The sequence below is a fragment of the Rhyacophila brunnea genome, unplaced genomic scaffold (assembly GCF_057557595.1).
Source record: "Rhyacophila brunnea isolate RB1 unplaced genomic scaffold, BYU_Rbru_1.0 scaffold_13, whole genome shotgun sequence".
Taxonomy (NCBI): domain Eukaryota; kingdom Metazoa; phylum Arthropoda; class Insecta; order Trichoptera; family Rhyacophilidae; genus Rhyacophila; species Rhyacophila brunnea.
In genome coordinates, this window is record NW_028232785.1 from 14,115,969 (window position 1) to 14,128,550 (window position 12,582).

At 34.6% G+C, this 12,582-nt stretch overlaps 1 protein-coding gene across 1 annotated transcript; it reads left to right on the top strand.

Moving 5' to 3' along the window:
• Positions 1–5,127: 5,127 nt before the first annotated feature.
• LOC147076577 (uncharacterized) lies at positions 5,128–11,316 on the top strand. Its single transcript, XM_085941289.1, has 3 exons — positions 5,128–5,351; positions 6,606–6,737; positions 10,321–11,316. The coding sequence occupies exons 1-3, from the start codon at positions 5,268–5,270 to the stop codon at positions 10,414–10,416; spliced, it is 312 nt and encodes a 103-aa protein (XP_085797415.1). The 5' UTR covers positions 5,128–5,267; the 3' UTR covers positions 10,417–11,316.
• Positions 11,317–12,582: the final 1,266 nt, after the last annotated feature.

A 12,582-nucleotide genomic window follows, 5' to 3' on the forward strand; every position in this document is an offset into this window, starting at 1 on the left:
GGAACGCCAGACATTTTGATATAATGAGAAAAAAACTTCATATTGAAAAACCCTTCTGTTCACGTGAAAATAATCTTATACAATATGTGAAGCGAAACGCGGTGTGTTCTATTTTTTTTAAACTTTCGAGAGATGCCATAGATGGTACTGATAGAAATAAGGGAAAAGATCGTATAATTATGACAATTATACTATAGATGTCTTTGGGCATATTGAATATATTATTATTTGTGATTATAATAAATACGTCAACATGAAAATAAAAAATATTTTTCTTAAGAAGGTAGACTTTAAATAATCGCCTAGTATGGAGTCTTCGCCACAGGTCAAAACTAGTATTGTAAAGTCTGGTATCGGTTTTAGATCCATTAACGTCTGAGGCGCCGACAAATTTGGAGGTCGTCTTGTAAAAATGTTGCCTCGCAATAAAGCAACCATCATTGAGTGTTAAAATAAAATAGTAGTTCTGATACCAGATTTTTTTAATTTATTGATTTTTTTTAAACTCAGATTTTTTAATATATACACCATTTTATGGTTTTCGTATTTGTTGAAAAAGCGATCACCTCATCTGGTTCATGAGAAACTGACACTAAAAATGGAAAACTTTCGAATAAATGCTCTGATAATTAATTGATAAAGACATATTTATTTTAGTATTTGTTTATACTGATAATTTTGCATTAACTAGTTATACGTAATATTGGTATGTTTTTAATCAATATTTGTAAAACAGTTTTAGCTCTTACTGACAAAAGATAATCATCTAATTATAATGTTATTCAATTTAGAAGTCATTGTTGCTTAAGAAACGACAAATTTAGGTACGCAATCATTTAAATAGTTCGGAAAAAAGAACCCCAATCTACGCATATGGAAATGTATAAAAATTTTAATAAAAAAGATAATCAAATATTCTACATATTTTTTTTGTAGTAGTGAAGTATCTCCGAATCCCTCGGCTAGCTCTGAGGGTGGGAGTGAAAGTTCATCAATGTATTAGAGCGGTGTAGTGGTCTCTCAGGATGGTCTTTTCACGAAGGGTCTGTTATGTTCAAAATGAACAATTATTTGATTCACTTATCTTCCAATGTTTCCTTTAAAACTTAGCTGCTTGCCGTTATTATAGTATTTCCTTAATAACCTGTTAATGTAATATTCTTGTTTTTTGCTATAATATAGTTTCGGTCAAGTACATATTTTGCTCTTTCATTTATTATTTCCCCTTTATTCCACACTGCTATATAATTATAATCTTTCACGGTAACAAGACCGTGTGGCGTCCAGGACTTTAATAAGTACATCTTTAATCATAGATTGCACGTGCCTTCAGCCGTGCAATTCCTTTTTGTATTCTATTTTAATTTTTTACAGTTGTCAGTTGCGAGGTTACGGAAGTAATTATTGTTCAGCTTGAAAAGGATGCACGTAACCCATTGCCTTTGCTTATCTCTTAGCTCAGCTCTTTAACTTTATACTTTATTCCATCCCATCTAGAGAGACGCTTTTCTCTTTTATTTTGTAGTTGTGACGATAAGGATCACAACTACAAAATGATAATATATCAGGTCTTCAAATAAAACTCGTTGAAAACAAATGCTTATATTGTCCACAGTCACAAATAGTTAAACAGAAATGTTTTAGTACCTATAGTCAGAAAATTGATTATTTATTCACAGGAATTAAATTGTTACCCGGATTTAACAAAAATAAAGTTAATGTTCACAGATTGTTCACAAGTTATTTAAAATCCACATAATACAAACAAAGTTATAATTATTGTTATTACACTAAATTATAATTAAGCGCACGGAGCCAGGAAGAAAGTCATTTTCTAACCGTCCTATAATACCTAATTGTAGTGTTTTTGTCAAAGAGATTAAAGGGAGGTGTCCATTTTTTTCCCGGCGCTCCATTGGCACGCAAGTCAGACGATTTACAGTCTTCGGACTTTTTTTTCGAGTGGAGCACCCCAGATCTGCGACCCCAGACCAGGCTCGTTGGATTTCAAACATGTTTGATATTTTACTCTCCGAGTTGCCAGACTTCGTCCGTCGATCACTATACAAATTCGATTTAACATTAATAAGCGATCATTCGGACCGAAAAAATCTGTAATTGTTTTAAACATTTTCATTGTATATTTTGTTAATAATTTACACATTAGAAAATGAGAGATTTACCAATATTTTTTTATTTGTATTTATGATGATTAATTTGATTAAACTGGCGCTAAGATCCATTTAGGTCCATGGCCGACTGCACAACCACCCTCCAGAAGTCTCTGTCCAGAGCTTCTCTTTTCCAGTCGGTCGCCGTTCAGCCGGAAACCCACTGGGACTCCCTACTAGACCCTGTAGAGAGCTCTGCTTTCTTCGCACCTTACAACGTGACCGGCCCATCTCAGCCTTCTTGCCCTCAGAATATTTCTGATCTTCGGCTTGAAAGACTCGTAAAGTTCGGCATTCTTACGAATGCGCCACCCTTGGTCCTCTTTAATTGGTCCAAGTATTCTTCGGAGAATTTGGTTTTCAAATACTTGGATAGCCTTTTCTTGTTTCTCCGTAATGCTCCAGGTTTCGCATCCGTAGAGAACTATAGGTTTTACGATCACGTTGTATACCCGAAATTTCGTTTTTCTGGACAGCAGTTTGGACCCAAATATGCTCTTCAATGCAAAGAACGCTCTATTTCCACTCTTCAGTCGGCAGGCAAGCTCTGTGTCAAGATCATTTGTTTCAGAGATCCCAGTTCCTAAGTACGTAACGTAAATTGTGCTACTTTTTCAAATATGGAATTGCCAACAATTACAATATTTACTGAGTTTCGGTTTTTTCTCGACACTCTTAGGTACTTGGTCTTCTCTGCGTTAACATGAAGATTAATTTTCTTTGTCGTGGCCTCCAATGCAGTGAAAATATCAACTTTATGTGCCTGATCATCGCCCAGGATCACCAGATCATCTGCATAGCCAAGAACTTTATGTGATCCATTCAGGTCGACTCCTCCGTCACTTTTGAGAGCTTCTCTCACTGCTTTCTCTAATGCAAGATTGAAAAGCAACGGTGATAGAGAATCGCCCTGCCTCAGCCCACCTGTCACCTCGAAGGATTCCGATACATCTCCTTGGATAAGTATCCTGCTTCGCGATCCTTCTGTACGTATCCTAACCAAATTGATAAGCTTTTCTGGAAACTGAAACTCTTTAAATATTTTCCAGAGAGTTCCTCTATGCACAGAGTCGTATGCAGTTTTAAAGTCAACGAAGAGACTGTGGACATCTTGGTTATATTCCACCTCTTTTCCAGTATCTGGCGCTGTTTAAAAATCTGATCCATTGTTGCTGCGATTTCTCCTGAACCCACACTGATAGTCACCCAGAGCAGCTTCTGCATAAGGCAACATTTTTGCTAGGACAACACTTGAGAGAACTTTATTCACTGTCGGTAGGAGAGATATGCCAAAATAATTTGTGCAGTTGTGCTTGTCTCCTTTCTTGAGGATTGGGCACACCAGTGACTCTCTCCATTCGTCAGGTATTCTCTCTTCTTCCCAGATTTGTTTAAACAACCCCAGCATGGAGTTGAGAAGAGCTTCCCCTCCGTGCTTGAGTAGTTCCGTGGGGATGTTGTCGTTGCCCGCCGCCTTATTGTTTTTCATTTGCCGAAGAGCTCCTTTGAGTTCTGCTCTGCTGGGTGGTGTAATAAGTGGTTCAGCTGTGTCAACAGTTGGAGATTCAAGTGAGATGGATGGATTGGAGCTTTGCAGTAAATCTTGGAAATGTGTTCTCCATACATTAAGAACTAAGTCCTTTTCCGCCACTATACTTATGAAATATTATTATTTATGACATTCATAAAATAAAATGTAAAAATTTTGTTGCTTTCAATGCTATATTATCGGAAGACAATATGTATTACGATAATCGCAATTTCTACTTTTGACAACTCGACTTTTTTATTCGTACGTTGATCAGTAGCAGAGCGTAGACAAATCGGACGTTTTACTGTCCTCGGACCTTTGGCTCGCCAATGGAGCGCTGGTATTAGGTTTTTGTACTATAAATTTCATCCACGTCATACTTACTAGGTATAGGTATAATAATTTTGAATTTTAGAAAAAAATGAATTTTTATCTTAAAGATTTTTTTTCGACATTAAAAAATACGCCAAAAGTACCTACTTAAATTTTGAAATATTTCCGAATTACCAATTGGCGCAAAGCAGTTAAAGCTAAGCTAGAAAGAGTTAAATAAAGCTAAAAACTATGTATATTGTGATTTCGCTGTTATTAATAAACTCATTTCTTTTTTGGGAGCAAAGAACAACCAATACATTTTTAACATGAATGTGAGTACCCGTACAATGATGATAAAATTGTTGCCTAAATACTAACTTTTTATAGATCACGTTTAACAGGGGACAAAAAAATGGCAATACTGTCTCAGACTGTCTATGGCAGTGATGCCAACCGTACTATAATTATAGTACAATATTATAATTTTAATTCCCCGAAAAATGTAAAATACTATAATTTTACACCAAATATACCAAAATACTATAATTTTAATGGATTTAAGACGAAAAATGTTCCCGTACTATATATTTTTCAGAAATACTATAACTTTTACGTCTTTGTACTATAATCCGTATATAAAAAGATGGCAGCACTGGTCTATGGATACACCCAGTGTTGCCAACCATACTATAATTATAGTATTTGTACTATAATTTAGGTCCACGTACTATGTACGATATAAAGTAGGTATAATACGCCCAAAATACTATAATTTTGAATATCGTACTATAATTTTATATAAAAGTACTATAATTTCGCATTTGTCATTTCGAAATCGATTCGTCTTCGGAAAATACGAACCTGCGGCCCGCGGCGAAATATTTTTCCTAAAAAAAACGAGCCGACTATTGAAAATTGGGAACCTGCGGCCCGCGGTGAAATATTTACACATTCTACTAAATTTTCTGAGAAACAAAAAACCTATACATTTTCTACGCGTACTATATTTTATCCCCAAATACTATATTTTTGAGGCTCTGTACTATAATGCCACTTTCAAAATATGGCAACACTGGATACACCACTCATTGTCTTTGAACCACTCAGCTCATCTTCTTATCTATGTCTCTGACACATGCGTTACCGAGTAAAGTCGCTCACGTGTTTTGTGTTAAATAGTCAAAATGGACGTAAAACGCTAACCAAATGACTTAGAATCCAACACAGAATAGCAGCATTGCTTAGATAATATGCCAATATTGCACCCGAACAACCCAGACATTAGCATCAATGTAAAGGAAGAGTGTGTTGACAATGCCAGTTGTTCTTTTGAGGTTAGTTTTTTGAAACATAACTTTGATGACATGTTTATTAAATATGTTACGCCGAATGTGCTAAATTGTCTATTACACGGAATGGGCAAAATTTTGCCTAATTCATCTAATAGTCAAGCCCGTTGCCTTATTCATAAATTAGGTAAATTATCTGCCGAGTGCGTGAATTCGCCAGGGTATGGAATTCTTAAACTGTCAACATGACAGTAGAAAAAGTAAATTTAATACGGATGGTTTTATTAGTTATAATTGGACATAATATAATATTATTATTATTAGGTTAGGTTATGTAATTCTGAATTCAACTGAATGTCCATTTTGAGGTTAGCTAACAAGTGTCAACAAACTATCAAATCATACTATCACAAACAAACAATCAACCATCGCAAGATTGATAACCAAGCACGAATCAAATCGCGAAAATACCTTTTAATAAAATTCTTCCGTCATCATATTATAGTTCTAATTTTTTTTGGGCATAGTAAATGGATATGAACCTCATTTAGTTATTGATTGGTATATTTTTATAATATTATCTATGACATCTGACACATTTAGTTAGTTTGATTAGTTGCAAAATACACCACCGGAGTGCGACCATCTATTTTGACCAATGCATGAGCATTTGACACATTTGGTTTAGTTTAAAAAAACACTACCGTAGCGCTATTATCTAATTTGCCCAATGCGTGAACTAGGCAGAAAAATTTCGACCGAATTCACGCACTTGGCAGATATTTTGCCCATTTCATGAAATAGTCAATTTCGCACATTCGGCGTAACAAATACATTTGAATATTGTTCACCACCATTGTAACTCACACCCACGATGGCCGCGCGGCTTAAGCGTCGGTCAATCGCATCATGGTTCCCAGGTTCGAATCCTGGATCTGGAAAGTACCTACACAATATATTGTTTTTTGAATTTTTGTATGAGTCAGAGTATGGACCTAATAGGTTGAGCGAGTGCCTGACATCCGTTTCTCATAAAAACAAAATCTGTTAATACAAACCTCCACTCTGTGGAGGCCCATAATATGATCTCATTAGGATCGAACGTGGTCGGAAAAAATGTAATTCACAAACGCCAAATTGCACGAAAAATGGAATTTAGACGCTCCTTGGTCAGTTTTGAAAAGGCTCAATATCTTAAAACTAACTCGTATAATCGTCATAATGACAAATTTCATGCTTTTATACATAAGTACACCGTTGCGTTGACGAATATCATATTTCAATATATTGTATTTTCAGTACATTGAAAAGAATACTGCCAATAGACATCTCGATGTCAAGGATGAACGTATTGAAGATACATCACTCCAAATCGATCATGATGACACACAGCCGGGTTGCTTTCATTCGGAATACAGGCCAGTAAATCAGGTAGGAAAAGTAAATTACAATGTTCGCTTTTAGGGCTTGTCCACGGCTCTAGACTAGGAAATCCAATCCCGGGATCCCGAGCTATCTTCGATACCTATGAATCCCGGGATTGGTAAACATAATCCCGAAGATTTCGGGATTGAATGTTTTATCAATTTTTATGGAAAATAAAATAAAAACGAAAATATAACTGAGAAAATACTTTTAATAACAAATAACTAAATTAGAAATAAACTGAGTTTGAATGAAGTTTCATTTATACCCATACGCAAGTTGCCGATTCATTTAATTTTTTCACATAAATTAATAGAAATAAGAAATATTGGAAAAAACAATGCTTCGCATTTTTAACAAAGTAATTCCACCATGATCTCATACGTTTTACGGCAGTTTCATATTTGGCTGACTAATTAGATTTATGAAGCGGAAAGGCCATACACCACGATTTGCTTTACTATTTTAAATCTCGCTAACCCATTCATTAAGTCTTTAACATCAGAAACAGCAATCTCATATTAAATTTATATTATTATTTATATTACAATATTATTTACTTCATTTTTACTTTCACTGAAGTATATACTCTTTAGTAACGCACAAGCGCATTTTTTTTGAAATGTTAATATTATAATTGTATATACCGTCACAGTTCTGGCAGAAGACACCAATTCAAAAAAATGACATATTGAGTTAGTACCAAAAGGTTCCTTATTTCAAACTTTACCGTCTGGAAACCTTCTTAATAAATAAACAGTCTTTATTTTAAAGTCATCCCTTTTACGATTACTTAATAAACTCACACGATAGACCATTATTTCAAACTTTTTAACAACTTCAAAGTCAAATTACCCAAAACTAGTATTCTCCAGTTAGTGTGTTCTGCCAGAACAGAGACGAACATCCACGTTTTAAAAAATCTTGTAAAAGATCTTCAGTATTATTTCTATCAAGTACAATTTTTTTGATCGTTTAAGCTAGTCAAGTCAAGTTTATATGATTCAACAGAAAATTTAAAAACGCTGTTTATAAAATGTTCTTTTTAAATATGTACCTATGAATAATTAATATAATAAATGTATTTTTAATTTCCAATATCGCCAATCCTTCATGCTTTTTAATATTCTTAATTCAGATGTATTAAAATAAATAAGATAATCTCTTTTTAATGTTTATAAAACCAACGATTGTTTATGAAAAACTCAAAGTAGTCATACATGCTAGTGAAATTTAGTTAATATTGTAGGTTTAGTAGGTTTGGAGGTATTTTCCTTTGAATAAAAATGAATAGCAAAGCAGGATACTGTATTAAACGCGCGGAGAGGCAAATCATGTTATTGTACGAAAAATACCACTAGAGGTTTCCCAAAGCTACGTATTTTGAAGGGCGAGGGGAGCAGTCAATTTTGTTTGGCATGCCGTTCAGTTTTGCCAATTATACTGTAATTATAGTATTTCTACTATAAATTTGGTCCGCGTACTATATACGATATAAAACAGGTATAGTACGCCTAAAATACTATAATTTTTAATATCGGAAAAAATATGTAAAAAATACTAAAATTTCGATATTTCCGTTCGATAAATTGGTGCAAAGTACTATAATTTCGCAATATAAGAATATTAGGAGAATTTGGAAAAGAATTGCTCGAAAAATGTAAAAAAATCGCTTGACTTCGGTTTTAAATGACATTTCTTGAATTCTTCGGTAAGCATTTTTGGTCGGAAGAGGTACCTAAATAAAAACGGGTCTCGGAGTTTCTTAAATTCTCCGTTATTTTTTTCTGAGAAACAAAAAACCTATACATTTTCAACAGATGACAACGCGTACTACTATTTTCCCCAAATACTATAATTTTGGAAGCTCTGTACTATAATTCCACTTTGAAAAGATGGCAATACTGATGCCGTTCCACGACGTTCCAACCTCTTCCAAATTCGATTGTCTACCGCAGCACGCGCCGCGCTAACGAGTACCAGCCTCATAGTGGCTCATATGTTTGTCTTGCTCCGCTCGACGTGGCCGCCCGTAGGCGGGACACGGCCTTAAGCCGAGCATTCACCATCTCAATTATGAAGAAATGGTAGAAAACATTCTTCAGACCCATTAATTGTTATCTTGCACTGAATCAAATGTGAACTTTTGCTAGCTGCTGGACTGCATTTATGAGCCACGGTTTACAGATACCACTCTACAAACGAGAACAGATTAAAAAAATTAAATGTAAAAGCCCTCGCCGTGGGCCTATATTTTGATGCAGGGTATTTTACAGCGATCAAGCCGTAAAACCCAAATATAACAAAGCACTTCGACGGCACTCAATATTGGATGCACATCATATTTACGTAAATACTGTAATGCATATTATCATTATTATACAGACGTAAGTATTGAAAATAGCATATTCTAACACATGTCAAAGATTATCTCATATTTTCCACACTCGAGATCCGTTGCCTGCTATACCACATCCCTGTGGCGAAGGGTGGAGGTAGGCTGTTAAGATCCGCCATAAATAGTGCACATTAAACTTTTTCAGACATACATATTTGTTTTCATTGAAATAAGACTACAATTCACAGAAAGTGTTGGTTAGTTTTTAAAATTAAATTAAACCCTGAGAAACCAAGCCATAATAGATAATAGTCAAAAAATACATGTCTATCTATAAAATATCTAAATTATGCAATTAAATCATACATATTTGAATATTTTAGATAGAACAATATTTTTTAGTTATTATAGTTTCGATTAGGCAGGGCTTAATGAAATAAAAAAAAAATGAACCAACAATATGTGTAATAATGTATTTTTAATCCAACGAAAACAAATAACTATGAATGAAAAAGTATGCACAATTTTGTCGTATCGCCCAAATTAGACCCAAACTATTATGGTTTCGTTTAGGCAGGGTTAATTGATTTTTAAAAACTAACTAACACCATCTGTAAATTGTAGTCTTAGTTCAATAAAAACAAATACATATTATGACTAACAAAGTTTAGTGTGCACTATTTATAGCGAATCTTAACAGCCTACCTCCACCCTTCGCCACTGCCACATCCAGTAGGGTAAGCCAGTTCCCATTAGCTGTGGTACTGCCACACAATCTATGCTTCCTTTCAATAATTATTTTATTGTTTATCTTTCAAATGTAATTAAATGGATCGAGTATATTGGCTGTGTATGTAATCTAGTTGCTAAGTGATTTAGATTATGACATGTCAGTAGTTAATAATATCATTGCCCAAAACGTAATAAAAAGGCCATATTACCTATATAGTTAGAGAAAGGTCACCTCTGCTCAAGCATACGCCACACGTATCCTGAGTTCTGTGATTTTATTTTTAAAAAAATCTGACGATTATAATGGTTTGCTGTGTTGTTAGCGAAGAAGAAGTTTCGTGACTTCATTGGTAGATCACCCATCTCGAGGCAAGCCAAATAATATATCAAACCAAAATTAATAATTTTTACGTTATTAATGGTATTAGCGTTGTTTCTTGTCATTCTCTCCATAAACGTAAAATCTGTTTTCACTCTTTGATAAATATTTAATAACTGTTTGCGTTTTGTTTGCTTTAGATAACCTCTGTAAGCACCATTACGGCACTCGACTCGAGTCCCAAATCGTCGTGGATGATGACAGATGTAAAAGCACTTTCAAATGACACAGATTGACGATCAAGGAATCAAACACGAAAATGAAGAGAAAAAAAATGTACAGGCTATTTTATCTACTAGTAACATTTATACTATTCAGTATATCCTTACACACCCTGAATTACTACTGGACGCTGTCATAAGGGTCGAAAATACTAGTTTTTATAAAGAAAATTTTGTGTGCTGTGTTTGTTTTAACTTTTTTTCATCGTTAGCATTGTTAAGTCTTCACAAAGCTCTACATAAAAAAACAACGGTGAAAAATAAAAAGTTAATCTCTGTAAGCACCTTTAAGGCCAACGACTCGATTCCCATTTCATCGTGGAGGATCATCCAGAATCAAAAAAGAAATTAAAGAAGAAAATGAAAAGAAAAAAAATATACAGACTATTTTTACTACTAGTAACAGTTATAATATTCAGACAGGCCTTAAACACCCTGAATTACTACTAGAAGCTGTTATAAGGGTTGAAAATACTAGTTTTTATGAAGGAAATTTTGTGTGTTGTGTTTGTTTTAATTTTTTTGCATCGTTAGCATTGCTAAATCTTCACAAAGCTCTACATAAAAAACAACGGTGAAAAATAAAAAGGTAATCTCTATAAGCATCATTGAAGCCAACGACTCGACAGATGAAGAACCACTTTACGATGACATAGAGATTGACGATCAAGACATCAAAAAAGAAATCAAAGAAGAAAATGAAAAGAAAAAAAATTTACAGGCTATTTTTTCTACTAGTAACAGTTATAATATGCAGGCAAGCCTGACACACCCTGAATTACTACTAGAAGCTATTATAAGGGTAGAAAATTCTAGTTTTTATGTAGAAAATTTTGTGTGTTGTGTTTGTTTTAACTTTTTTGCATCGTTAGCATTGTTAAATCTTCACAAAGCTCGACATATTAAAACAATGGTGAAAAGAAAAAAAAAAGCGTACAAGCAAAAAGAAAAAACATTTTGCAAAATATCCATACAAAGCTCCACATAAAAAAAAACGGTGAAAATTAATAAGAAGGTTTCAAAAAAATTAAGTTGTGAAGTATGCAGTTACTCATGTACAAAATCTATTCGTATGATACATCACAAAATGAAACATTCTGGAGAAAAACCTTTTAATTGTGTTGACTGTAATTTTTCTTCTATATATTTGAATTCTTTGGAATCTCACCAATTAATTCATTCTGGAGATAAGTTAATAAAATGTGACGAATGTAGTTACACTTGTAATACGTATGGTGATCTCGAAAAACACCACGTTACTCATACTGCAAACTTACCATGGGAAGTGGTATCCATTGAGTTCATGGGAACGTACCCCACGACCACGAAATTTAACAAATACTTATTGATCGTGACGGATACTTTCAGTCGATGGGTGGAGGCCTTCCCCGTACAATAGGACACGAGCGCTGCGATCACGCACTTATTAGAGAACGAAATGTGGGCCCAGCACGGGAACCCCCGACTTATACTGACTGTTGGCGGGAAACAAATTACCAACCCTATTTGGTTCGAAGCTTTGACCCGGTGGGGAGTCCAACACAGGACCGGCTTAAGACACCTATTTGATCAAGACGACCGAGAAATAAAGAAATACCTACGCGTACACCTTATGGGCACTGATCACAGCGATTGGGATACCCGCGTATCGGCAGTAGTCTACGCTCTGAGAGGACGGCCGAACTCCGTCACCGGCATGACACCCAGCCGGGTCTTACTAGGATACGAGATCTTCCCACCAGATGAGTGCCAAGCTCTAATCAACCCTGAGGCCTCACGAAGCCTCGACACAATAATAATTTACTGAATAAAGCATTTACTTATAGATAGAGTTGGGTATTTCCCGAGAAAATCTCAATCTCAAGATTCGGGATTTCCAAAAAAGAAATCTCGGGAATTCTCGAGATATCGGGAAATTTAAAAAAACCTGTAAAAATCCTAAAATCAGTGTAAAAACAGACAACTTCCAAAAAAATATGATTTTTTTCTATTTATGTAAGAAGACAAACAAAATAGAAGTAGGAAAACAAAAATAATTAAAAACATTTATTATTAAAATGAAATTTCAAAAAACACAGTCTGTCAATCGCTGCGTCTGACAATCGCGTACGCTTTTGAGACACAAACTTCCCGGATGGTGCAAAAATTGCGCTCATTTTGAGTCGACGTTGGCTTAATTGT

What these genes read in the sequence shown, in the direction of transcription:
- LOC147076577 (XM_085941289.1), top strand. Translation starts at nt 5,268, where the DNA reads ATGCCAATATTGCACCCGAACAACCCAGACATTAGCATCAATGTAAAG. An exon ending in ATGCCAGTTGTTCTTTTGAG is followed by an intron (nt 5,352 to 6,605) that starts GTTAGTTTTTTG and finishes TTGTATTTTCAG; the next exon opens with TACATTGAAAAGAATACTGC. An exon ending in AATACAGGCCAGTAAATCAG is followed by an intron (nt 6,738 to 10,320) that starts GTAGGAAAAGTA and finishes TGTTTGCTTTAG; the next exon opens with ATAACCTCTGTAAGCACCAT.